The 26,908-nt window shown below is 52.2% G+C and overlaps 1 protein-coding gene across 4 annotated transcripts in view; it reads right to left on the reverse strand.

Moving 5' to 3' along the window:
- Nucleotides 1-26,908, reverse strand: part of SYN3 (synapsin III) — a 455,954-nt gene that overhangs the window by 334,718 nt on the left and 94,328 nt on the right. For all 4 annotated transcript variants that reach the window (XM_070051328.1, XM_008257067.3, XM_017341626.3 and 1 more), the window contains 1 exon segment: nucleotides 23,152-23,243. In XM_070051328.1, the coding sequence (XP_069907429.1) occupies nucleotides 23,152-23,243 (92 nt within the window).

Consider the following 26,908-nt stretch of genomic DNA (forward strand, 5'->3'; position numbering starts at 1 on the left):
TGGCCCTCGGGGAGCTCCTGGTTACCGTCGGCCTCCAGGCTGCAAAGAATGTGAGGTGCAGTGGGCAGCCATCCAGAGACCCAGAAGGGAGGCCTCATCCTTTCAGGATGTCTCAGGCTCCAGATAAAACCCTTCCTGTGTTGCGGCTCCCAGCTGGCAGGGGAAACAGGCAATGACGGATGGCAGTGGGTAAGTTGTCGAAAAGATGTGTGTGTGAACCAAGGGCCGGCTGGCTGGGGCACTCAGGAGGCTGCTGGGAAGACCATCAGCAACATAATGGTTTATTTTGCACCTACTATGTACTTGGCCGTAGGCCAGATGTTCAGGAAGGGGGTGAAATTAGTGTGGTTGCGATTCACCTGTGTTTACTGCCCCGGAGTGGCTGTTACTTCTCTGGATCCCCTGCACAAGTCTACCAGTAATACAAGAGGCCGATTCAAAGTTACAAAGCATGCCAGAGACTAGATACTTATGGGCCAAACATGTTTCCTTTCTTGCCTGGGTACCCAGTTGGACTACATTTCCCAGCAGCCCTTGTGGTTGGGTGCAGCCATGTGACTTTGTTCTGGTCAATGGAATGAATGGAACGTGGACGATAATGCTGTAGGGTTCTCCCAGACTTGGCCCATGAAAATTCTCCCATTTGGATTTCCTCTTTTGAAAAATGTCTATTGGGGTCCTTGGTCCATCTCTTAAGTGGGTTGTTTGTTTTGATGTTGTGGAGTTTCTTGATTTCTTTGTAGATTCTGGTTATCAACCCTTTATCTGTTGCGTAGTTTGCAAAAAATGGCCAACAGACACATGAAAAAATGTTCAAGATCTCTAGCAATCAGAGAAATGCAAATCAAAACCACAATGAGGTTTCACTTCACCCCGGTCGGAATGGCTCACTTTCAGAAATCTACCAACAATAGATGCTGGAGAGGATGTGGGCAAAAAGGGACACTAACCCACTGTTGGTGGGAATGTAAACTGGTCAAGCCACTATGGAAGTCAGTCTGGAGATTCCTCAGAAACCTGAATATAACCCTACCATACAACCTAGCCATCCCACTCCTTGGAATTTACCCAAAGGAAATTAAATTGGCAAACAAAAAAGCTGTTTGCACCTTAATGTTTATTGCAGCTCAATTCACAATAGCTAAGACCTGGAACCAACCCAAATGCCCATCAACAGTAGACTGGATAAAGAAATTATGGGACATGTACTCTATAGAATACTATACAGTAGTCAAAAACAATGAAATCTGGTCATTTGCAACAAGATGGAGGAATCTGGAAAACATTATGCTGAGTGAATTAAGCCAGTCCCAAAGGGACAAATATCATATGTTCTCCCTGATTGGAGACAACTGAGCACCAAAGGGGAAACCTGTTGAAGTGAAATAGACACTGAGAAACAGTGACTTGATCAGCTCTTGTCCTGACTGTTGATGTACAATGTAATACTCTATCCATTTTAGTATTTTGTTTTGTTTTGTTCTAGTACTATTGGTTGAACGCTGTAATTAACACACAATTATTCTTAGGTGTTTAAATTTTAACTGAAAAGTGATCCCTGTTAAATATAAGAGTGGAAATAAGAGAGGGAGGAGATGTACAATTTGGGACATGCTCAATCAGACTTTCCCCAAATGGTGGAGTTAGAAACGTGCCAGGGGATTCCAATACAATCCCATCAAGATGGCATGTACCAATGCCATCTCACTAGTCCAAGTGATCAATTTCAGTTCACAATTGATCACACTGATAGGTCTAAGAGTCAAAGGGATCACACAAACAAGACTAGTGTCTGCTAATACTAACTGATAGAATCAAAAAGGGAGAGAACGATCCATCATGGGAAGTGGAATACACAGCAGACTCATAGAATGGCAGATGTCCTATACAGCACTCTGGCCTCAGAATCAGCCCTTAAGGCATTCGGATCTGGCTGAAGAGCCCATGAGAGTATTTTAGGTATGCAAAGCCAAGACACTCTGGGAAAAAAAAAAAAAAAAAAAAACAAAAAACCTAAATGAAAGATCTCTGCGAGTGAGATCCCAGTGGAAAGAATGGGGCCATCAAAGAAGGAGGTACCTTTCTCTGAAGGGAGGAGAGAACTTCCACTTTGACTATGACCCTGTCAGAATAAGATCGAAGTTGGCGAACCCAAAAGGCTTCCATAGCCTTGGCAACTCATGACTAGAGCCTAGGGAGATTACTGACGCCATAAACAAGTGTGTCAAATTGTTAAGTCAACAACAGGAGTCACTGTGTACTTACTTCTCCTGTGGGATCTGTGTGTTGTCCAATGTGAAGTAATGCTATAACTAGTACTGAAACAGTATTTTACACTTTGTGTTTCTGTGTGGGTGCAAACTGATGAAATCTTTACTTAATATATACTGAAGTGATCTTCTGTATATAAAGATAATTGAAAATGAATCTTGATGTGAATGGAATGGGAAAGGGAGCAGGAGATGGGAGGGGTGCGAGTGGGAGGGAAATTATGGGGGGGGAGCCATTGTAATCCATAAACTGTACTTTGGAAATTTATATTTACTAAATAAAAAATAAATAAAAATTAAAAAAAGAAAATTCTCCGAAGCAGTCCTGTGCCCTAGCTCTGCCAGTTAGCAGGTGTAGACATTCTGCAGATGATTCTGCAGATGTAGGCGTGACGGGGCCTGCGTGGACTCCTGAGCAGCTGACGTCGTGGACCGTCTGCAAGACAACATCTGAGCTCCCGAATGAGCCTCAGCCATCTCTTGTAGGAAAACATCCCATAATCGCTAGCATAATACACAGGGCAGAAACAGAACTTGGGTTTCAGAAGCCTCTGCTTGTACATATGAGACCCCCTTTTCGCCTACCCTCTTCCAAACAAGCAGAAAGGGTCCCGTATGCATGTAGGATCTTAGGATTTCATAGGCACTTGAACAAGTAAGGGGACAGCCTCTTCCTTCCCCTCCACTAACCACTGGCCGTGTTCTCATCCACATTGGGGAGCGTTCAGACGGCAGAGAGAGCGCTGGCCCCATTAACCCAGCCCTTTCCAATTAGTGTTGGGAGAAGATAAAGCCCCAGTGTCCAACGGTTCTCTTGTATGCAATGAATTAACTTCTTTCCTATACATCTATCAGAATGCAAGTTATATATGGTTCCTGGAACTGTGAAAATAATCACCATTTTCTGCCTTCTGCGGTTTGGACGAGGAGCCTGAGGACAAGCCACTTCCTCTCCGAGCTTCCGTGTTCTCGTCTTTGAAACCGCAGGGTAGAGCTGGGTGCACTTGGTGCTTCTCGCCAGCTCTCCTTTGCTATCAACTCATGGGGACAGCAATAGTCTGTGAGTCAGACCCGTTTCTGTGCTATTCCATCACAAAGGAAAGAGGGATGCGGGTAAGGATTCTGGGGGTGGAGTTCCTGGGTTGTTTTCCACAAGCGTCATGAGTGACAGAGTGATGTGGACGATGACTCCAGCCTGCGACCTCACTGTGCCTACAGTCTACTTGGGAGGACCAGAGAGGAGGGCGCAGTGGGGCAGAGAGGAAGAAACCTCCCTCGTCCTCCATCCCTCACTCACCTCAAATCCCTGCGTCTCCAGACACAGGGACGCTCCGGGCACGTGCTGTGTGCCGGACGCCAGTGGGCACACATAATAATACCTGTCTTCGTAATGCATTTAACTCTCGCGGGCGCTCAGTGGTGGGGCACGAGTCTTCCGTTTAAAGAAGAGGCATCCAAGAGGCACACGGCTCCCACACAGCTGATAACTCCCAGCGCTACAGGGTTCAGAGTGCTGTGGCTGCCGGGCCCTGTCTGCCTTCTTTCCCGCCTCCTCCTCCTGGCCAGGTGGCTCTGGCCCAAGCCTGCAGCTGCCCTCACTTCCCCAGCCCTACAAGGAGAGCAGCTGGCCTCTCTCTTTAAGGGCTTGCTGCCCTGTGACGGTCAAGGACCACAGAGCAGGGTCTCCCCAGGAGACCTCAGCTGGCAGAGAAGTCCCCCGTTCACCGAGCAGGTGCAGCAGGGTCAGTATGGTGAGTGGAGCCCCCATTACCCTAAGCCCCGAGACACGGGGGCCGGAGGTTTGCACAGCTGCAAGGCTCTCAGGAAGGGCCCGGGAGCCGCCGACAGTAAAGCAGAGCCCCTCCGAGGACCCAGGCAGGAAGGAGCTGATCTGCTGATCTGCTTGCTCTCAGGAAGCTGAAGGCCTGTCCCTGGAAACCAAGGGTCTGGGGTTTCTCAGCGTGAGCTCCTGGGACCCCCGGCACCACTTTCCGGGAGCGTGTTCAAAGAGGGGATTCTGGGGCCCCACACAGAACGAACTCAATCCCCCGGGGAACCTGTGTTTTAGACAAGCTCGGTGGACCCTGCTGACGCTGACCAAGGTTTAAGGGCAGCATCCCCCTTCTCTGAAGGGCTTCTGCCCAGTCTTCCTCCTTTCTGCCACGGTGCCCAGTGGTGCATCATAAAGGCAACGCGATTGGGCGAGGGCTCACTGCGTGGGCCACGCACTTCCAAGCGCTCAAGACACATCAAAGCTTTCAACATCCTCACAGCCTCTCTACGAGGCAGGCACACGCTTCCCACTGTCACCTATGAGATAGTGGCAACACAGAGAGGCCAGGAAATGGAGGAGAGTCACAGGGGCCGGCGCTGTGGCACAGCAGGTTAAGCCGCCACCTGCAGCGCCAGCATCCCACATGAGCACTGGTTCAAGTCCCGGCTGCTCCACTTCTGATCCAGCTCCTCGCTAATGGCCTGGGAGAGCAGCAGAGGATAGCCCAAGTTCTTGGGCCCCTGCACCCTCATGGGAAACCTGAGTGGAGTTCCTGGCTCCTGGCTTTGACCTGGTCCAAGTCTGGCTGTTGGGGCCATTTGGGGAGTGAACCAGTGGATGGAGGATCTCCTTCTCTCTCTGTCTCTCCCTCTTGCTATGTAACTCTGCCTTTCAAATAAATAAATATGCACAAAAAAAGTAAAAAGTCATACAGCAAGTGGCTGGACTGCAATATGGACCCAAGAGATCTGACTCCCAAGCTCAAGTTCTACACCACTGTGGCTCACACGGTGGGAGGTCCTGTGTCTTGAAGACCTGCCCTGTGCTAGACCCGGGTCCCAGGTGTTTTCAGGCATTCAACAAACACCAACCGAATGCCTACTCTGTGCCCGGGACCGCTCCCAGCTCTGGCAGGGTAGGAGTTGAGCGAAGCACTGACCTCAGGCACCAATTTTTTTTTTTTTTGACAGGCAGAGTGGACAATGAGAGAGAAAGACAGAAAGGTCTTCCTTTGCCATTGGTTCACCCTCCAATGGCTGCCGCGGCAGGCACGCTGTGGCCGGCGCACCACGCTGATCCGATGGCAGGAGCCAGGTACTTATCCTGGTCTCCCATTGGGTGCAGGGCCCAAGCACTTGGGCCATCCTCCACTGCCCTCCCTGGCCACAGCAGAGAGCTGGCCTGGAAGAGGGGCAACTGGGACAGAATACGGCGCCCCGACCGGGACTAGAACCTGGTGTGCCAGCGCCGCTAGATGGAGGATTAGCCTAGTGAGCCGCGGCTTGGGCAGGCACCAAATTTAAAGTGGGTGAGAGTGCCAAAAAAAAAAAAAAATGACCAGGAAAGTAACATCGTAGTGCAGTATTTTGAGACATCAGATCAGCGAGCTGTGGCTGTGGACCGGCCACCTGCTTTCGTAGGTACAGTTTTATCAGAGGAGAACATCATCAGAACACAGTGCTCGCTAATTCATGCCCTCATGGCGCCTACATGAATAACCTCATCGGGTCCCCACTAAGCCTTACCAGAAAAGGCAGGCCTCGCTACCATGACTGTTCCACATGTAACTCAGAGTTACAGAGGCCGGCAATGACGGGGTACCAGACACTGTTCTCTGAAGTGTTGTAAGTATTAGTGCGTTCTTTTCCATCTCCCTGTCAGGAGATCGCTCACACACCCCGCCCCCATTTTTACAAATGGTCAAAGTGAACTAGAGAGGTTTTCCAATGTGTCCACACAGCCAGTAGGGGGCAGAGCTGGGCCCTGAACCCAAGCTGCCCCCCTCCACCTATGAGTGTAAACGCGGTGTGATCGGGACACAACCATACCCACTCATATCTGCATGTGGATCATGCGTGTCTATTTCACGGCACAACGACAGAGCTCCATAGTGGTGACAGAGAGCACACGGCTGCAAAGCTCTAAGTATTTGCCATGTGGCCCTGCACAGAGAGTTTGCTGAGCCCTGTTCTTAGCCGCAGAGACAATCCCACTGAGGCTCGGGGAAGGAAGCCACGCCCACCGTGACACGGGAGCAGAGGTGGCACCTGAACCCAGGTGTCTCTGAAGACTGGGACTTTTCTGCTCCACCCCATGCTGGTCTCCTGGTGGGTGCCGAAGCCTCCTGGTTTCCCAGGGTTCAGCACGCTGCCCGGGCCAGGGAAGGCGCTCACTGCATGAGTGAGCTGCGGCAGGTGGACCCTACCTGGGCAGGTCCGGCCTTTCTGAACCTCCCTTCAACCTGTGCAATGCAGGTTACCACAGGAGAAGGAGCCACGCAAAAGTGGCCAGCACGTAGTAGGCCTCAGAGGACAGCTGCAACTCTTTATGAGGACAGGGGAGAGGAGCCAGCCTTGCAAAGACCCAGAATCCGCCATGCACGCTTTATCTCTGCGCTCCCAGGGTCTCGAATAAACAATGTCTTCAGCCCGCTTTTAAAGCCACTCTCATTCCGCTTCTATATCTACTCACTCCCCTTGGCTGAAATCTGCCTGGCTCTGTGCCTGGCTGCCGGCTGGAATGTCCAAACCCTGTTGGTTTAGTATTTCTCAAATATATCCCATTAACACCCTGAACCTGTCAGCCTTCCCCTGGAGCTCAGCGGCGCTGGCCTCATGGCCGTTTTGAGACAGAGCGGGGCCTGGGACTGGGGGCACCTGGCAGCAACTGCTCACAGTGGCGGGGGGAGGTGCACCCTGGGCAGGTGCAGCCACAGGCGGTATGCTGAGAGACCGGGAAAACCCACATTGGAAGGAAGGGCTCTGGGAATGCTTGGAAAACACAGGCTGTGGGTTGCTGCTTGAGAGGGAAAAAAAAAAAAAAAAAGAAAAGAAAAACGAGACTTCGCAGGAGGCTTAGCAGAAAGCCTGCACCCTAAGAATGAGGAAACAGCTCTGCCTGCTCACTTGCTGTGCGTCTTTGAGCAAGCTGCTTGCCCTCTCTGTGCACATTTATTTAAAAACTAAAGGGTGGAGAGAGGCTAGGAGCTCCTTTTCAGACAACTTTTTATGTGGCATTTTAATATGTAAACAGATCAAAGTGGATCTGGGTACGGTGGGTGGGGGTGGAGGAGGGAGGCTGGACTCCTGCACACTCGACATCCACCCCCCAACAACCGGAAGAAGACCAGGCGATGCCTCTGTGAACCGGAGTGTGGGGACCACATGACAGGAGGAGGGTCGGTGGACCCTCTCCAGGGAGGCAGCCTTGGGTCCAGCGGCTGGAGCCGCTGCTGACAGCACTGGCTGCTGTTTGCTGGGCACCGTCTCCTGACTCCGGGTCCTTATGTTTGAGTTCATACAGAGCCCTGACCCGTACCCAGCCTCAGCGATCAGCAGCGTTGTGACCCGGGGCGAGTCAATTCACCTCTCTGGGCCTCACATCCTTCCCCTGGAAATCAGAGAGCGAAAGGAGTTCACCCCACCAACGTCCTTAGAGCAGGGCAGCCGCAGGGCAGGCGACGGATGTCGGCCAGTTTTACACCTCACCTTTAGAAGCATCTTTTTCATAGCTGAGGCTCAGAGAGGCAAAGGGAGTGCCCCTGGGTCACACAGCCAGCCAGTGACAGGGGAAAGGGCCTGGTCAGCTGCATGGCCACCTGCGGTCTTCGCACTTGGCCTCAACGGCACTGCCCATGACCCGAGAGGTCAGGCCCTGGCTGCAGGAACTTGCTTGAGGAGCTCCCAGCCCAGACAGAAGGGCGGCTAAGGATGGCCGGGGCGATTACAGCTTAGGAGACTGATGAGGCAGCAGGGACAGGGGTCTGGGCATCTTAGGTAGCCAGAGCCCGGGGCTACCTGACGTTCTTTTATCCCAGCCACATCCTCCAGCCTCTCCCACTGAACTAAGACATCTTTGTGCAGCCCAGAAAACGGACAGAGGCGGGCGAGGCTACAGCACAGGTGAGCAGAGCACAGACTGCTTTTCAGCCCGACTTGGAGGCCACCCTAGGCCTTTGAGCAGTGCACAAGCTGCACAACCTTACATGACCACCTTTATTCTTCTTCTGTCTCCGCATTTGGTGTGAGAAGCCCAGGGAGAGAAGGAATTTGGATGGGAGACAAAGAATGGTCTCAGCCTTGCCTTGATGTATGGGGTGAGGGGGGGCCGGGAGAGGGAGCCAGTGGGGTGGAGGAGGCTATGCCATCAGGAAGCAAACGCCAGCCGCACACTTTATCTCTTTATATTTCTTTGTCTCAGCACCAAGGGCGGTAATAAAAGATGGCCGCACGGCTCTCCCCGGGGAGCTGAACCGGAGCCAAACCATCATGTGGTGAACAAACGCTGTGGATGCCCAACAGCCGGGCTGCTGCTGCAGAGTCCTAAAGTGGCATCAAGCTCCCCCAGGCCCTGACCAGTCGCCAGCCCACCCACCCAGAAAGCCCCCGTGCCCCATCACCCACAGAGGCCCAGACACCCGCTGCAGCCGTAAGGGAAAGCAGGCTGTGTGGTGGGGGCGTCAGAACTCACGCCTGAGCTGCGGACAGAGCTGGGGGCCTGGAGCGGGAGAGAAGGGAGAAAAAGTCGCTGTGGCTGCAGCAGAGAGAACAAGCCCAGAGCTGGATGGGGAGGGCACGCCGGCCACGAGGAAGGCCCCCAGAAGCTGCAGCAGTAACACAACCAAACCAGAGGCTTCCCAGTCATCACATGGAGCTGGCACTGTGGCGAAGCAGGAAAAGCTGCCGCCCGCAGCGCCGGCATCCATATGGGTGCCGGTATGTGTCCCGGCTGCTCCACTTCTGATCCAGCTCCCTGCTAATGCGCCTGGGAAAGCAGCAGCAGAAGGCTCAAGTGCTTGGGCCCCTGTCCCACACGTGGGAGATCCGGATGAAGCTCCTGGCTCCTGGTTTTGGCCTGGCCCAGCTCCGGTCATTGCAACCATTTAGGGAACGAACCAGCGGACGGAAGACCTCTGTCTCTCCCTCTCCCTCTGTATCTTTGTCTTTGAAATAAATCAAGCTTTTAAAAATTATATGTCATTCTGAAAAGATTAGACACCAGATGATTCCAATGACGGGGCATCCTGGGAAAGCAAAGCTACGCAGTTAGCTAAGAGATCAGTGGCTGCCTGGGGCGGGGGCGGGGGGGGGGATGAGTGAGTGGAGCACAGGAGACTTGGGCAGGGAGACTGCTCTGTATGGCAATGGTGAGCCCACGGCAGGATACACGTCCACACCCACAGAACAGAACAAACAACGGCAGAGGCGGACCCTAGCAGAAACACTGGGGTAGGTAGGACTCAGACCAAGCACTCAACCAACAGTTATAAAGCACCCTGCAGAGAGCCCCCTAGCTGGTGTCAAGACAACAAAAGCAACCTGACCTCTGCCAGCCAGCAGGGACTCCCAGTGCGGCAGGTGCTCTCAAATGCACAGAGATTTTAAAAAATAAGCAGTAAAAGAATTCGCCACTCATCCTTGGCAGTAAGAATGGCGTGATCTGTGAACAGGACAGGATTCCCGCCTTCAGAGAGAGTGTATCCTGGTGGCAGAGACAGGCAAAGAACATCTAGATAAACACAGCAGTTGTGAGGGTGCTTAATAAGTACAGTGGCAGGGGACAGAGGTCCACGTGGGAGGTCATTCTGGACAGGACATCAGAGGAGGGAGTGGAGCAGCAAGGAACAGGGCTCCTCGGAGGCTGTGAGGCAGCAGCAGCCTAGACAGTGTCCCACAGACCACGGTGAGGGCTGGGAGTCCCACACAAAGAAGGATGGGGAACCCTTGGCGTGCATTAGACATGTCTTTGGGATCTGATCTGTTTCCGGAGAATCGCTCCAGCTGCTCTGAGCAAAATGAACCCAAGGGGGATCTGGTGGGTCCTCGTGTCCTCAAATTCTTTGCTGCTCCTTGTACTGAGAGGGGGGGTCTCCTTCAGTCTGTTTCCCCCACACCCATCTCTGCCCCCTAGGATGTGGAAGAAGTGAGGCTAAACAGCTCTGACATGGCCCTTGAGATACCTGCAGCTTTTGGCCCTCCTGTTCCTTGCCCTCCTAGAAACCAACTCCGATCACCTGGCTATGAGGAAGACAGACAGACAGACCTCGTGGGGGAGCACTGAGCACCAGACTGAGCATGCAATCTGTGTGGCCCTTCCAGCCCAGCCAGACCAAAAGCAGAACACAGCCAAGTGGGTCAGTCTGGGCAACGCAGCCTAGAGCAGAAGAACCGCCCAGCCAAGCCCTGTCCAAATCCCTGACCCCCCAGGGCGAAAGCAAATAAGAGGGCTATGGGTGTACCTCACAAAGATTTGGGGTAGTCTGTTACACAGCAACTGAAAACTGAGACACAGGACAGTGGCAGAAGCCAGGAGGCCAGGCAGGGGGCCACTGCTGAACTCCAGGTGAGAGGGAGGGGCAACGTGACCTACAGCAGGTGTGGGGGTGGAGAATCAGACGTATCACCATCCACAGGAGAAACTCGGGGGTCTGGAGACCCCAACTCTTCCCAGGGATGTATGGTTCCCTTCTGATGTCACCTCTTTCAAGGAAAGACTGTCTGAGGCTACTTGCCTGGTCTGCTCTCTGGAGACCATGAGGATCAACACTACATCGGTAAAGGGGCATATTCCAGAATGCAAGAAACTAGGCTGAATGGAACAAAACTAGTAGCAAACTGAAGAAATGTCCCAGAAAAATGTTTTTAAAAACCTGTTCATCTTTGTGAACACCTGATGTTTCTACGTCTTTTTCTGATTGTCAAGTGCACTCATGCATGGCACCTCTTTTGAGTCTATGAACTCGCCTGTGAAGTCGGAATCACCACCTCCAATTTACAAACAAGGAAACAGGCTCAGTCAGGACAGCATCATTGGTCTAAAGCTGCAGCAGGAGATGGCTGGGCCAGACTTTATTATTTTTTTTTTTAAGATTAATTAACTTATTTGAAAAGCAGAGTTCAGAGGGAGAGGAAGAGACAGAGAGTGATCTTCCATCTGCTGTTCATTCCCCAAATGGCCACAATAGCTGGGGCCTCGCCAGGCTGAAGCAAGGATCCAAAAACTCCATCTGGGTCTCCCTCCTGGGCTCAAGGACTTGTGCTATCTTCCACTGCTTTCCCAGGAGCATTAGCAGGGAGCTGGATCAGAAGCAGAACAGCTGGGACTAGAACCAGCGCCTACATGGGCTGCCAGTCTCACAGGCTGCAGCTTAAGCTGCTGTGCCACAGTGCTGGCCCCAAGCCAGACTTGGAAACTTCAACTTCTCCAGGTGAGCACAGTTCTTTCTTCTTGGTATACTAGCATTGCTACCATTGCCATGTTTCTTTTACGACTACGTGAGCCAAATAACCTAGTGCATCATGCTATGTTCTCATTGCCTGCCTGCTACTTCTCTTCTGGGCTTGCTGGGACACGGTTTGACAGTGGGTCCCTGGCCTCCTGACACTGGAATTATTTAGACAGAGCCTGACAGTGGACAGACTCCTGTGTCCCACCCAGGAATTAGACTGAGAATGGGGCCTAAGCATCTGCATTTTCCTAAGTAGGACAGGGAGTTCCTAAATGATTCACGTCACGGGGCAGTTTAAAGTCACAGCAGCAGCGGGTCAACATGCCTAGGGGAAGCAGAGGGATGTGTTTAAATGACAAGGGGGTCCAGTTGAGGGAACTTAATTGGATCACCCCCCCCCTCCAGGGGCTCTTCCAACTGCATGGTTTTGCCTGCATGCTGTGGGGGCCCTAGAAAGTCTCTCTTTCCCTCCCTCCCCACGAGGCTCATTCCAGGAAGCAGGAAGGGTGTACAGGAGCAGCTGGGGGTGTGAGGGTGAGCTGGGGATGGGGAGAACATTTGGAGGAACATTCGCTATGCTGCGGGCATTAGCGATGTCAAGGCTTCCTCGCTGTGTCCCCTCGGAGACGCTCTCGTTCCATTTCCCGGATCAGGAGGCCAGGGGTCTGGAAGGCACGGCCTGGCACCGGCACTGGTGTCTCCACAGCCTCAAGTCACACCGTCCAGGTCGAGGAACAGCATGGCCGCTGGGGGTCCCATCAGAGCTGGAGCCCCACACCTCCACCTGTGAGCCGTGCGACCTCAGCAAAAGGTCTCTTGGTTTCTTCGCAAAGGGACCGTGGTCACCTGCCATTGAGAAGCTCCAGGTGGCCAGCAGCCTGTTAGTAAAAGGTGATGGCTTGCGAATGACAAGAGGCCAGGAGCCAGAGCCAAAAGGGCAAAATGGTCGCTGGATCAACTTCCAGCCCCGTGGCCTGTGTCAGGGCAGGCGTGGGTCCCGGTGGGGGACGGTGGAGCCAGCCCAGGGCAGGGCTAGAACATGTGGGAAAGGGTACAGGGTCAGCAGGTCTTTCCCATCCCCGATTTCTGAGATTCTGGGAATCAGGAGCCACGCTGTTTCCTTCCTCCAACCCGCAGTCCTTCTCCCAGGGGAGTTGGCAGACCTGGCGGCCCGACTGTTGGCTCCGATGCATGGGCAGCAGAGCCTGGCATTTCTTTACAGGCTCACACTGTCTCTTTCTTCTGCTGCTTTCCTCCCGTTCCCACGCCCCACCTCTGCCAGTCCCCAGGGATCCTGCCGTGGTCCAGGCAGAGGCCCTGGGCGAAGACACTCAGCGGGGTCATCCCCCTCTCGGGCTGCCCTGCCAGGCCCCTGCACGGCCCGATGTGCCTGGCCTCCAGACCCATCCCCGCCCCTCCTGGGGACAGAAGGCCACGGGCCCCGTGCCGCCAGGGCATCTGGTGCCTGAACCCGAGGAGCCCTCTGGGCACTGAGCTTTTTTCACTTTGCAAAGCTGTGGGATTCTAATTCATGCGAACAGTCATGAATGCCTTCGGCAGAGATGTGGGCACTGTGCCAGGTGCTGGGGCGACGATTCAGAAAAACAGTCCTTAACTTGAGCCGCAAGGAAGGCTCAGGCCAGGGCGAGAGGCGGAGAAGCAAAGAACAGTTGGCCTCCTGAATGAGACCAGGGCAGGGAAGGCAGCAAGAACACACAGCTGTGGGGAAAGGCTGGTGCATGGCTGCGTCCACTGCACACGCAGGTGTTGGGATGCAGATGGGCAGTGGCACTGGGGGAATACAGTGGGGACACAATCAACTTCCTGTCCCCACGGACCTTCTGTCCAGTAAAATAAATTACCCGGCAGCTCGTCCTATATAATCTATACTACATCTGTGAGGCATCCATACTATTATTGTATCTATAGTAAAACATGTTATTCTATTGTATATATTGGTGTAACCTCTGTATATAAGAATTTACCAACATATCTACCTATTTTTGTTTAAGAATTTATTTATGTATCTGGAAGGCAAGAGTTAGAGCCGGAGAGACAAAGAGAGGGAGCTCTTTCATCTGTTGGTTCACTCCGCAAATAGTCCCAACAGTCAAGTCCTGGCCAGGAGGTTGCCAGGACTCCATCCAGGTCTCCCACGTGGGTGCAGGGGCACAGGCACTTGGGGCATCCTCTGCTGCTTTCCCAGGTGTGACAGCAGGGATCTGGGTTGGAGGTGCAGCAGCCAGGACTGGAAGTGGCACTCCAGTAAGGGATGCCGGCACTGTAGGCAGGGTCTTAACCTGCTGCCCCACAATGCCAGCCCTAGTCTATCTCCCCATTAATCCTCAGGTGGTGACAAACACGTACAGGAAAAAAATTCATTATTGGGTCTAGAGATGGGAATGATATGGACTGGGAAGGTATATCCAAGGAGAGAACATTTGGTTTTTAAATTTCCATTATTTAGGGGCCGGCGCTGTGGCATAGTGGGTAAAGCCACTGCCTGCAGCACCAGCATCCCATATGGGCACGGGTTCGAGTCCCAGCTGCTCCGCTTCTGATCCAGCTCTTTGCTATGGCCTGGGAAAGCAGTAGAAAATGGCCCAAGTCCTTGGGCCCCTGCACCCATGTGGGAGATCTCGAAGGAGCTCCTGGCTCCTGGCTCCTGGCTTTGGATTGGTGCAGCTCTGGCTGTTGTGGCCGTCTGGGGAGTGAACCAACGGATGGAAGACCTCTCTCTCTCTTTCTCTGTCTCTGTGTGACTCTGACTCTCAAATAAATAAATAAATCTTAAAATAATTTTTTTCCATTTTTTATTTATCTGAAAGGCAGACAGCAAGATGGAGAGAGATCTCCCACACAGTTTCACTTCCCAAATGTCCAAGACAGCCTGGACTGGGCCAGGCTGAAGCCAGGAGCCTGGAACTCCATCTGGGTCTCCCAAGTGGGTGCAGGGCCCCGAGGCCCTGAGCCATCACCTGCTGCCTCCCGCTTGAGCAGGAAGGAAGCTGGAACCAGGAGTGCAGCCAGGTTCTCTGATGTCGGATGTGGCCATCTCAAGCGGTGTCCTAGCTGCTGAGCCACTTGCCTGCCCAGGAGGGGACATTTGAGCAGAAACCTGAAAGGAAGTGGAGGGGTTAGAGTGCTCAGATGTGCAGGCGTGTTTCAGGAAGGCGGTCTAGCAAGCACCAAGGTTATGCACCAAACACTTCTCCACCTGACCCATTCACATCACAGCCCCCAAGTAAGGACAACATGTGTGCGTCCCCACAAGCCAAGAGCTAGGAAGATGGAGCAAAGTGACTTAGCCACACCCCTGCAGCTTGGGGAAGGCAGAGCCGGGGCCCACCCAGGCCAGCCGCTCTGCCTCTGCAGGGGGACTCTGGGCTATGACACCACACTGCATACTTGGGCAGGACCTGGGTGCTTTGGGAGCCTGGAGGAAGGGCACTGCACTGGACTTCAGAGCAGGATACAGAGAAGGAAGCCTAACCTCAATGGCCTGTGAAACCTGCCAAGCCCACAAAGTCTCCGCCTTTCTTCTTTGCCAACACCCAAGCTCTGCACGTGCCTACCCAATGTCAAGAGGGTTGGAAGAGGGGAAGCTCCTGCCTCAGCAGATACATGCGGTAGTCTGCTCAGTCTACTTCCCCGTCTTCTTAAAGTCACCTCCTCTGGGAGGCCCTCCCTGCTCACCCCCTCAAGGACAGCTGCTCTCTGTCTCCTCTGCTTCACCCACTTCTGACTGCCCACGAGAACACCGACATGCTTACTTCTTCACAGTTTTCTCCCACGTGCCTAGCAGCTCCGCGGGGGCTCCCGTCTGCTCTGTCTACCACTGGATCCTCTGTGCCTGGCGAATATTTAGAGAACCAAAAAAAGATGGGGTCGGTGCTGTGGCGCAGCGGGTTAACGCCCTGGCCTGAAGTGCTGGCATCCCATATGGGCACCGGTTCTAGTCCCGGCTGCTCCACTTCTGATCCAGCTCTCTGCTATGGCCTGGATAGCAGTAGAAGATGGCCCAAGTCCTTGGGCCCCTGCACCCATGTGAGAGACCCGGAAGAAGCTCCTGGCTCCTGGCTATGGATCGGTGCAGTTCCGGCCATTGCAGCCAATTGGGGAGTAAACCATCAGATGGAAGACCTCTCTCTTTCTCTGCCTCTCCTCTCTCTGTGTAACTCTGACTCTCAAATAAATCTTTACATAAACAAAAGGTGGGGGGGGGGCGGAGAGTAGGAAGCAGCTCCCTCGCGGGGCACGGAAACCTTCCGGAGAGCCAACAGGCACGCTCCTGCACACACACCTGAGTGCCTAGAAGAGAGGGTGGGGCCTGCGCTCTGGGTCACGTGAGCTTGCTGGTCGGGCTGGATCACGGGCCTGGGGACTGAAACCAGCAAAGACGCCCACGGGCCATACTGCAGTCTCTGGGCTCAATCCCCAGCTCCTGCTCCTGACTCCGGCCTCCTGCTAACGCAGACCCCGGGAGGCAGCGGTGGGAACTCACGCAGTTGGGTTCCTGCCACCCATGCGGGAGGCCCAGAATTGAGGTCCCGGCCCCTGGCTTCAGCCCAACTCAGCCTTGGCCGTGGCCAGCATTTGGGGAGTGAACCAGCAGATGCAGGGTCTTTGTTTCTCTCTCTGCCTCTCAAAAGCGAACCAAGGAGGCCAAGGCCTTGGGGAATGAATGATTAGCTCAGTTTCAAAGAAGCCCACGAAACGGAGGGAATTACATATGCAATAAAGAGCAAAGGAATCTGATTATAAAGATGTTTTTCGAGGAGTTGTTTGAGAATTCCCAAGACAGACAGGGCCCATTCTGGCTCAGGAGCTAAATGTGCTGGGAGGATTGGGACAAGCTGCCCCTCAGGCCACAGTTTACCCATCTGAAAAATGGGGGCACATGGAAAATCCTAAGGGGCTCTTCCAACTCTAGAACCCTAAGATTTTACAAAGGATCCCCCTTTCTGGGACAAGCCCCGGCACCTCCCTCTCCCTGCAGACAGCAAGCCTGGGGCAGGTTCGGGGGATGTGGGGGTGGAAGGGTTGGAGAGACTTTGATGCCTTTTCCCAAGGTCCTGGGTTTTCCTAACGCGTTCTGGCTCCCTCTCCCCGACCCCGTCTGACGCCTGACCTTCTAATGAGCGGATGCACATTATCAGGCACTGTGGTTTGAACGGGTGCCTGTAATTTAGCGTTGCCTAATGCTGCACACTGAGAGCAGGGCTGGCATAATTAGATTGGGGCCTCATTAACGGCTGCCTCCCTGGGTGTTTTTCATTCCTGGTTTCTCCTGTCCTGTTTCTCCAATCCCATCTGTCCCTGTGGCCATGGCTGCACCCCCCCCCCCACTTTTTTTTTTTTTAAACCTCTCCGTGGGGGAGCCAGGCTTGAATGAGCGCCCAGAAGGGCCACGGCCATCCATGAAGCGTGAATGTTCACATGGCCTGGGTCGGCCCCCGCTCTGCTTTCTAAACAGAATGTGCAGCTTCCAGAGAACCTGGCCCTCTGGTTTGCGCTGGAGCACTTGGAGCTGGCTGGCAATTTCCCGCTCCCCAGTCCTGGCCTAGGCGCAGGGCAGGATTTAATTGGATTTAATTGCTGCAAATGGTGAGGCCCTAACCAGCTTGTGTGCGATGCCTGGCCATTCACGCAGCACTGCTAGAGCCTGGCCTCACGAGGGCACTGGGTCTGTCCGTTCACTGATGACCCCCGCTAGGAGTTCCTCCCTCTGTCTCGTGCCCCTCTGCCCTGCCCGGGGTCCCAGGAGGCTGATCACTGTGCACAGCATCCACCCGGTTCTCCTGCTGACCGCTCTGCACTTGGCTTGGCCAGAGTCAGGCCCAGCAGGAGACTGGAGGGCAGGGGGACAGAGGGTGGTGGCTTCTCCTGTGTCCACCCTGCTGGCGCGTCCTGGGTGTGGAGGAGGCTGAGTCCCTTCCCCAACAAGAGCCTCAGCAGAGTGCTCCCTGCTCAGGCTGAACCCCCTTTCCTGAAATGCCTGGGACCAGAAGGGCTTCGGATTTTGGACTTTGGAATACTTGCTTGTCCATAAGGAGCCATCTCGGGAATGGAAGCCAAGTCCCAATGTGAAATTCGTTCCTGTTCTGCATACATCTCACACATGCAGATTGCAGGCGCTCTCATACAGTATTTTTAGAAACTTGCATGGAACAAAGTTTCCTGGTGCCATGTCAGCACTCAGAAAGTTTCAGGATCTGGATCGTTCTGGATTTTCAGATTAAGGATGTTCAGCCTGTAGTTCTGTTGCCCCTTCTGTCACTTCCGCCCTGGGGGTGACACTGGCTTCCTGCCCTGGTTGGATTCTGAATGTCTCATGGTCTCGTAGCTGTGCACACTCCTCGGTAAATGGCTCTTGCATCAAAGTCCTTATTTAGACCATTTGGGGGCGGCTTCTGTCTCTTGTGTGCGCCCTGTCTCAGACAATCCCAATAGTTAACAAGGCTCCTGGAACACAGCACTTAATAAATATTTGTGTGATGAAGGAACAAACACATCTCCTGTAACCCTTACAAAGACTATGCAAACTCACAATCACATCTTAGAAATAAAGAAAGGAGGGCCCAGTGCTGTGACGTGGCAGGTAAAGCCACTGCCTACAATGCCGGCATCCCGTATGGGCACCAATTTGAGTCCCAGCTGCTCTACTTCTGATCCAGCTCTCTGCTATGGCCTGGGAAAGCAGTAGAAGATGGCCCAAGTCCTTAGGCCCCTGCACCCATGTGGGAGACTTGGAAGAAGCTCCTGGCTTCTGACTGGCACAGCTCCAGCCATTGGGGAGTGAACCAGTAGATAGAAGACCTCTTTCTCTCTCTGCCTCTCCTTCTCTCACTAACTCTGACTTTAAATAAATAAATCAATATTAAAAAAAAAAAAAAGAAATCAAGGAAGGATGCACAGAGAAGCAGCTTCTCAGGTTTCCAAGGGAGAAGAACACACCTCTCCTGTACCCTGGGTGAGCTCTGGCTATGCCCAGCACCTGCAGAAATCTGTGCCTGCTGTTCCTGTCCATTCAGCCTGGCCTGAGTGCCACAGGACCTGATGCCGTGTGCTGGGCAGAGGGGAGACACAAGAACTTAAAGACACGTGGGAACTCACAGAATCCAGAGCTGGCTTCAAATCCAACACTGCCCCTCTCTCAAAGTGTGATTTGGGGCAAACCAGTTCATCACCCCAGATGTGACTCAGCTGGTGTCCTCAGCTGCTTCTTCTGTAACTATCAACACCTAATTTGGCAATTACCCTGGCCGCAGGCCCTGTTCAAAGATTTGCACATATAGCGACTTGTGTAATCCTCACTATGGCCCTCTGAAGTGATATTGTTTTTAAAAGTAGTATTAGTATTATTACTCTCAGTAGTACTGTGCAGTGTTATTACTCTCATTAGTACCCACCCACTGCTATTAACACTAGTAGCATTATTACTATCAGTAGTAGTATTGTCATCAGTAGTACTACTATTATCAGTAGTATTATGATTATCAGCAGGAGTATTGTATAGGAATATTACATCAGTATAGGACTATTGTAGGAGTATTGTAATGATCAATGGGAACAGTATTGTGATGATTAGTAGTATTGTGATCATTGGTAGTGGCAATATTGTCACTAGCAGTAGTAGTATTATGATGATCAGTACTACTATTACTATGAGCAATACTGTGGTGATCAGCAGTAGTATTGTTATGAACAGTAATGCTATCATCTTTATTACTATCAGTAGTAGTATTGTGGTGATCAGTAGTGAGAGTATTGTTATTATCAGCAGTAGTAGTATTCTGATGCTCAGTACTACTACTGCTATCAGTAGTATTGTGATTATCTATAGTGGGAGTACTGTGATCAATAGTAGGAGTATTGTAATGATCAATGGGAGCAGTGCTGTGATTATCAGTAGTAGTATTGTAATCATCAGCAGTGGCAGTATTGTTTTTATCAGTAGTACTGTGATAATTGGTAGTATTATTACTACGAGTAATATTGTGATGATGAGTATTGTTAACATTAGTAGCAGAATTATTACTATCAGTAGTAGTATTATGATGATCAGTAGCACTAGTATTGTGATTATCAAGTAGTAGTAGTAGTAGTAGTAGTAGGACTGTTATTAATACTACAGTAGTACTGTAACATTACTCTGGAGAGTCACTTTCCGTGATCACACAACTGCTTTCACTGTGGCATCTCTGGGACACTTACTCGTCCCTGGCCATCTGCCCCAGAGGCTGTGCTCTCACCACCAGGCTCTCCTGCCCCTCTGTGTTGTTAGACCATCTTGTGGATCTGTATCAGTAGTGGTAGTATTAGCTGAGTAGTAATAGATTAGCCAAGATCCTGCTTCTCATAAAGCACTTTGTGCAGACACAGGGTGAAAGGAGCCATCAGCAGGAAGGGGTGGTTGGCTTTTCTTCACTTTCCAGCTGAAGCTGAGATGCTCAGTTCCCTCCCACACTTGAGTTGTACTCTTGGGTACCACTCACAGTGAGGCAGCCCTGACTGGTGCACACCCAGGCTCTGGAGCCAAGTTCCCTGGGCTGGAATCCTGGCTTTGCCACTTACTGGCTAGAGACCTGGATTCTATTACCCAGCCCGTTGGTGTTTCAGTCTCCTTATCTTTGGATCTGAGATTATAATAGTGCACCCCCTACAGGGCTGTCGAAAAGATGAAATGAGTTAATCTATGTTAATTGCCTGGAACAGTGCCTAGCACATAGGAAATGCAATAAAGGTGTTTGTTAAATAAATAAAAATTCATGAATTTTGTGTGTGCAATTCAAGCTGGCTTAAACAAAAAGGGATTTTTTTTGGCTCCAGCCTGGGGATGAGACTGGATCCAGAGCTTTGAATAACATCAGCAGGTCATTGTTCTCTCTCTTGGCTGTGCTCCCCTAAGCCTTGGCTTCATTCTTGGCAGATCATGCTCTGAAGGAGAGAGAGGGCCCCCTGAACAGCTCCATGCGTCCCCCCCACAAGCACCAATGTGCCTCTCATCCAGGAGTCCCAGCAAGACTCACAGTGGATTCTCACTGGCCTGGCTTGAGCCCCAATGTGATATTCCAATTGGCCAAGGCTGGCCTTGTGCCTTTGGCTGTGCACATCACACGGACTACATGTTGGGGAGGGGTCATCCAGTGGTCAAATCTGGGTGCTGTTTTCCAGAGCAGAAGGAATGGAGGCTGGACAAAAGCAGCAGTGGTCTGCTTTCCACTCATCCTGGTTACCTGTATCAACCAGAGTTCTCAGAGCATCAGAGCCAACAGACGCATACAAAAGGAGACACAGGATGACGGAGACTAAGTCCCACGATACACTATTTTCTAGTTGGAGAACCACAAAAGCTAGCATTGTAATTGAGTCCAAGTTCAAAGGCCTTAGAACTAGGAGACCCAATGGTGCAATTCACAGCCCACAGCTGAAGGCTGAGAGCCAATGGCACTGCTAGTGGGAGTCCTGGAGTTGGGGGGTCCAAGAACCCACGTTCAGATGTTCAGGCTCATGGGTCTCTGGAAACCAGGGCTCTGATGTCTGAGGGCAGCAGAAGATTGGTTCACTGAGAAAGAGAGAGAGAGAATGAATAAATATCTATTTGTGTGTGTGCACATTCTCTAAGGTCTGGAATCCTGTAACAAGTGTACAAAACCCAGCTGCCTGGCCGAGACTGCTGGTACCACCTTGGCCATGGGACAGGATAAATCTCAACAGCCTGAAGGGTCCTGGGAACCCAGGTCTTTGGCCGTAACGACACTGTCTTCACAGCCCCAGCCACTCAGAGCGTGGCCTGCTAGCACCATCACCATCACCACCAGCAGCAGCAGCAGAGAGCTCGTCCATAACCTTGCTTCTCCAATGGACTCCACAGGACCAGAAGCATCGGCTTCACCTGGGGGCCCACGGTGAAGTCAGGACCTCAGGCCCTACCCGGAGACCTCAGTGATAAGAATCTGCATTGTGACAGGATTCCCGGGAGATCTAGACGCACAGAAGCACAGCTGTCTGTGTTTTCTGGGATTCTGGAATGAAGTGGGACAAACACGGCGGTGGCTTTGAACAGCAGAAATGTGTCCTCCCACGGGGCCGGAGGCTCCAAGTCCACAGTCAAGGTGCTGGCAGTGGCTTCCTAAGCAGGCTCTGAGGGATGACATGCTCCACCTGGACACGGACGGCCTCGATTTCTGTGACTGCCAGAAACCCTTGGCGTTTGGCTTACGGATGTGTCACTCCAACTTCTACCTCCAATCACCACATGGCTTTGTCCCCAGGTCCCTGTGTCCCAACCTCTCTCTTCTTATAAGGACACCAGCCATGCTGGATTAAGGGTCTACCCTGGGTCACCTTCATGTCTGCCATAGAAGGCCTAGGTTACTCAGACTGCAATGTAAGCTACCATCACGTGCAACTCATGCTCTCTTGAAACTGTGGTCTTCCAGGCTCTCGGCTTATTGTAGGGAGGATCGACCATTACATCCCTCACTCCGACTGCCTCTGGGTGTTCATGTCTCTCTCCTTTGCCCCACTATACTACCGAAAATATTTCAAACCTGGCTGACTTGGCAAATACTCTCAGGATACATTTAACTCTCTGACTTTCCACTTTCCCATCATTCTCTTCCTGGCAGTTCCTACGGTCATGCCACATTTTCTTAATTACAATTATTTAAAGCTAGCTTTTAAGCTGTTTTTCATGGGTAGGGAGAGTTGGTCCAAATAACCCAGCCCACCATTTCTAGGAAGAGGAAGCCATGCCATGTTCTTCTTGGCACACAGTAGGCATTCAATAAATGATGAATGAGCTGAATCGTCATAATTTCCAAAACATGCTCCACTTGGGGGCCTTTCTTCGCTTGCGAAGGCTGTCTCCCTCTCTCGTTCCCTCCCCCATCCTGAGGATGCCCACATTCAATAAGAGTCAGAACAAATGGTACCCCTTCCTCAAAGCTTCCCCTGCTTTCTAAAATCTGAACCCTATACCCTGTCCATACCTTCTCAGACCTAGGATGCTATCACTCCTGGGTATTCAAGAGTAGAAATGGATTCTACACATCCTCTATCCACTGCAGGTTTACACTTTGTCATTGCTCACCTCTGCAGAATCCCCCCCCCCCCCATCAGCAAACATCACACACAGATCGTTCAGAAATCTTTTTTTTTATCCAGTGTTTTTATGTTGGATGTACTGGAAGGAGATTCTCTGGCGTTGAGTCTGCCTTATTGTGGGGTTGAGATCCTTCTAATCGAACTTGACATTTGTCCAGCTCTTTAGAATGGATAACATGCACTCACATACATGCGTTCATAGAAATTTCTGCAGCCTCTGACTTCAGTGTTGCAAATCTCTTGAGAAACAGAAGACAACAGAGACTAAATAATACAACAGGATACAGCCACCTGGCCAGAAATGGAACCCAGAAGTTTTCTCTCCAAGCCCAGGGCTCACTCCAGGACAACACAGCTGCTTCCCCCTCCGATTTATGCCACTGGCCGTTTCTCTAGCAACAACACCTGGAACTCTGAGGCAGCAGCCACCCTGCACAGGGAAGTCCACGTGGTGTAGGAGTTGGGCTGGCAGCAGTAGGGAGGGGGCGGGCTCTGAGACACGTCCCAGGCACCTGCCAGTAGGGTTTCTGCAGTCCAGTCCTGCTTACCTCACAACCTTGGTCCCGTTTCTGATGACCTGCATGTCCACCACACAGCCCCCGGTCACATAGGCGGCCAGGTTCAACTCGGAGAATTCAGCCTGGGAGAAAGCAAACCCAAACAGGATCAGTACCAATCAGACACTAATGGTACTAAGCCCGGCTCACACCCACTGGGTATCCACATGTGCCAAACACACATTTACCCTCATATCAATCATAGAAGTGGTGATGCAATTTCCACCCCTTTTTTGAAAGGTAAAGTGAGGCACAGACAGGCATGGTGATGCCCACAAATATGCAACTAATCAAAGGCAAAATTGGGGTGGGCATTGTGGCGCTGTGGGCTAAGCTGCTGCTCTGTACCGGAGTGCCTGGTTCCTACAACTCCATACTTTCGATCTGGCTTTCTGCTACTGTGCTGGGAGACAGGGGATGATGGGCTTTGGCCTGGCCCAGTCCTAGTTACAGGCATTTGGGGACTTAATCAGTGAATGGAAATAGTCCTCTCTCTCTCTGGGGAGTGAAGTAGTAAATGGAAGATATTTCTCTTTCTTTCCCACCACCCCTTCCTCCCTCCCTGTTACTCTTCAAGTAAATCGTTCAATCTTTTTAAAAAATTTAAAGAAACACACCAGAGCCAGCATGTGGTGCAGTGGGTAAAGCCACTGCTTATGACTCTGGCATGGGTTCAAGTCTCCGCGCTCCACTTCTGATCCAACTCCTACTAATGTGCCTGGGAAAGCAGCAGAGGAGAATGGCCCCAGTACCTGGGCCTCTGATACCCATGTGGAAGACCCAGAAGGAGTTCCAGGCTCCTGGCTTTGGTCTGGTCCAGCTCTGGCCATTGCAGCCACTGGGGAGTGAATGAATGGAAAATATTCTTACCTTTATGCCTTTCAAGTAAATGAAATAAATCTTTAAAAATGTTTAAGAATAGAAGGCAAGAGTGAATTGAAACTGTGTGACACTGATAGACCCACATTTTGACCACTACCACTTTCTGCCTCCTTGCAGACAGAAGCAGCTCCATGGCTGTAAGACGGGAAATGCTGTTCACCATGACATTGGATTTCTCCAGCTTTGCGCTGTGCAGTAGTATGGACCACAGCTCCGTGGTGACTGATCTCTGCTTCCAGAGCCCTCCTCACGTTAGCGACCCATCCTCCCTTACCCCATCCACATGGTTTTTGTAGAATCACCACGTTTGGGCACCGACATGCTGCCTTTGTGGTCACAGCCATCGAGGTAGGCATCTGACCCGACCACCGGGCACTCATGAAGTTTCTGTTTAGGAGGTTGTTATCTGTAATGCACAAACCTGGATGCTGTTTGAACACCAAGCTCTCTGCTCCGTGCACTGGGAAAGCACAGAAAACCAGGCTGGAGAAGGAGGAAGGAAGGGGCCGGGCAAGGGATGGGGAATCCTCTTGAGGCGTATTTGCCAGTCTGCAGTCCTGCCTTCAGATTTTCTGAGTTCATCTTCGTGCTCCCATTTGGCTAAGCAAGCTTCAGTGACTTTCTGTTGCTGGCAACCAGACTTCTGCAGAATAGATCCCTCCTACCAGCTCATGACCACCCTGCCCCCCACCCCAGGGTGAACATTCCACAGCAGAGCTGTCCGTCCTGGTTTCCATCACTGCGCAAGTTTATTCTCTGCAGTTCTGGAAGGCAGAAGGCCAAAGGCAAGGTGCTGGGAGGGGCAGGGAGGAGCCGTCCCAGGCCTCTTCCCTGGCCTGCAGACGACTGTCTTTCTCCTCCCCGTGTCTGGGCCGCTGTCTGCCTTCCATTCATGTCTCCATACTCGCCAAAGGCGCCAGCACACAGGCCACTCTCAGTTTAATGACCTCACTTAAACCTGCTCACCTTTTTTTTTTTTTTTTTAAGACTTATTGATTTGTTTCTTTGAAAGGCAGAGTGACAGTGAGGAAAGATGAGAGTGAGAGTGAGAGTGAGAGAGAGAGAGAGAGAGAGAGAGAGAGAGAGAGACTGATTGATCTTCTGTGTGCTGGTTCACTCCCCAAATGGCCACAATGGTCCAGATTGGTCCAGGCCAAAGCCAGGAGCCTGGAACTCGATCCAGGATTCCCACATGGGCAGCAGGGATCCAAGGACTTGGACCCTTATCTGCTGCCTTCTGGGGAACATTAGCAGGGAGCTGGATCAGAAGCAGGGCAGCCGGGACTCAAACCTGCGCTCTAATATTGGACACCGGTGTTGTAAGCGGTGGCTTCTCCGGCTGTGCCACAACGCCAGTCCCTGATAACAGTTTACCTGATTACATTTTAATGCCCCTGTCTCTAGTTAGGTGACACTCGAAGGTAGTAGGGTTTAGGATCCCAATATATGGGTTTAAGGGGTGACAAGTCAATCAACCACACCATCATCGAAAGTGCAGGGCACCAAACCGTGCCCCACACACAGCAGATGCCCTTGGATTTAATGAATGAGCATAACCACTCTCGCATATAAAGCCCAAGCATGTGAATCCACATGTGTGAATTTACAAAATCTTCCCACTTGTTCAGAGGGAGAACTAAGGCAAAGTGAGAGCCCAGATAATGTGCACGGTGTCACACAGCAGGCAGCTGAGCCAGGACCAGGATTCGAACCCCGGGCGGTGGGGTTCCAGAGCCTGTGCTGCCTCTGCAGCTCAGATGCACAAGGCGTTGGGTGGAGTCTGCAACTGGGAGTTCTAGGAGCCCACAACAACAAATTTTTTTTTTTTTTTTGACAGGCAGAGTGGACAGTGAGAGAGAGAGACAGAGAGAGAAAGGTCTTCCTTTTGCCGTTGGTTCACCCTCCAATGGCCGCCGCTGCAGCCGGCGCACCGCGCTGATCCGATGGCAGGAGCCAGGAGCCAGGTGCTTTTCCTGGTCTCCCATGGGGTGCAGGGCCCAAGCACCTGGGCCATCCTCCACTGCACTCCCTGGCCATAGCAGAGAGCTGGCCTGGAAGAGGGGCAACCGGGATAGAATCCGGCGCCCCGACCGGGACTAGAACCCGGTGTGCCGGCGCCGCAAGGTGGAGGATTAGCCTAGTGAGCCACGGCGCCGGCGTTACAACAACAAATTTAAAGAGAAAGGCAAGGACCCATTTCACAGGAATTTAAACATAGCCCCTTGGAGGCATTTCACAAAAATCATGACCAAAGCCCTAGGCGTCTCCCCAGGTGGCATTTAAGCAAACCCAGAGTACTTCTGTCTCTTGCCTTAATTAATAACCTCATTATGCTGTGGCAAAGCGAAAGCTCGCTGGTAATGAGTCCAGGTTAGTAAACAGCGTTAATGACCTAGTTATTACACCCAGTGCTTCAGAAGTTCAGTCCCATCATGATCTAGAGACTTAAGTGGCCAGATCACACAGAAGAATTAAGAGGCAGAGAAAGCAAAGTTGGAAGAAAACTGGAAAGCAAGATCGCTGGCCACCAGGTGTGGGGAGGAGAAGCTTGAAGGTGGAGCCTGCCAGTGCCGCGGCTCACTAGGCTAATCCTCCGCCTTGCGGCGCTGCCAGCACACCGGGTTCTAGTCCCGGTCGGGGCGCCGGAGTCTGTCCCGGTTGCCCCTCTTCCAGGCCAGCTCTCTGCTGTGGCCAGGGAGGGCAGTGGAGGATGGCCCAAGTGCTTGGGCCCTGCACCCCATGGGAGACCAGGAGAAGCACCTGGCTCCTGCCATTGGATCAGCGCGGTGCGCCGGCCGCGGCAGCCATTGGAGGGTGAACCAACAGCAAAGGAAGACCTTTCTCCCTGTCTCTCTCTCTCACTGTC

The sequence above is a fragment of the Oryctolagus cuniculus genome, chromosome 11 (genome assembly GCF_964237555.1).
Source record: "Oryctolagus cuniculus chromosome 11, mOryCun1.1, whole genome shotgun sequence".
In the NCBI taxonomy this organism is placed as follows: Eukaryota; Metazoa; Chordata; class Mammalia; order Lagomorpha; family Leporidae; genus Oryctolagus; species Oryctolagus cuniculus.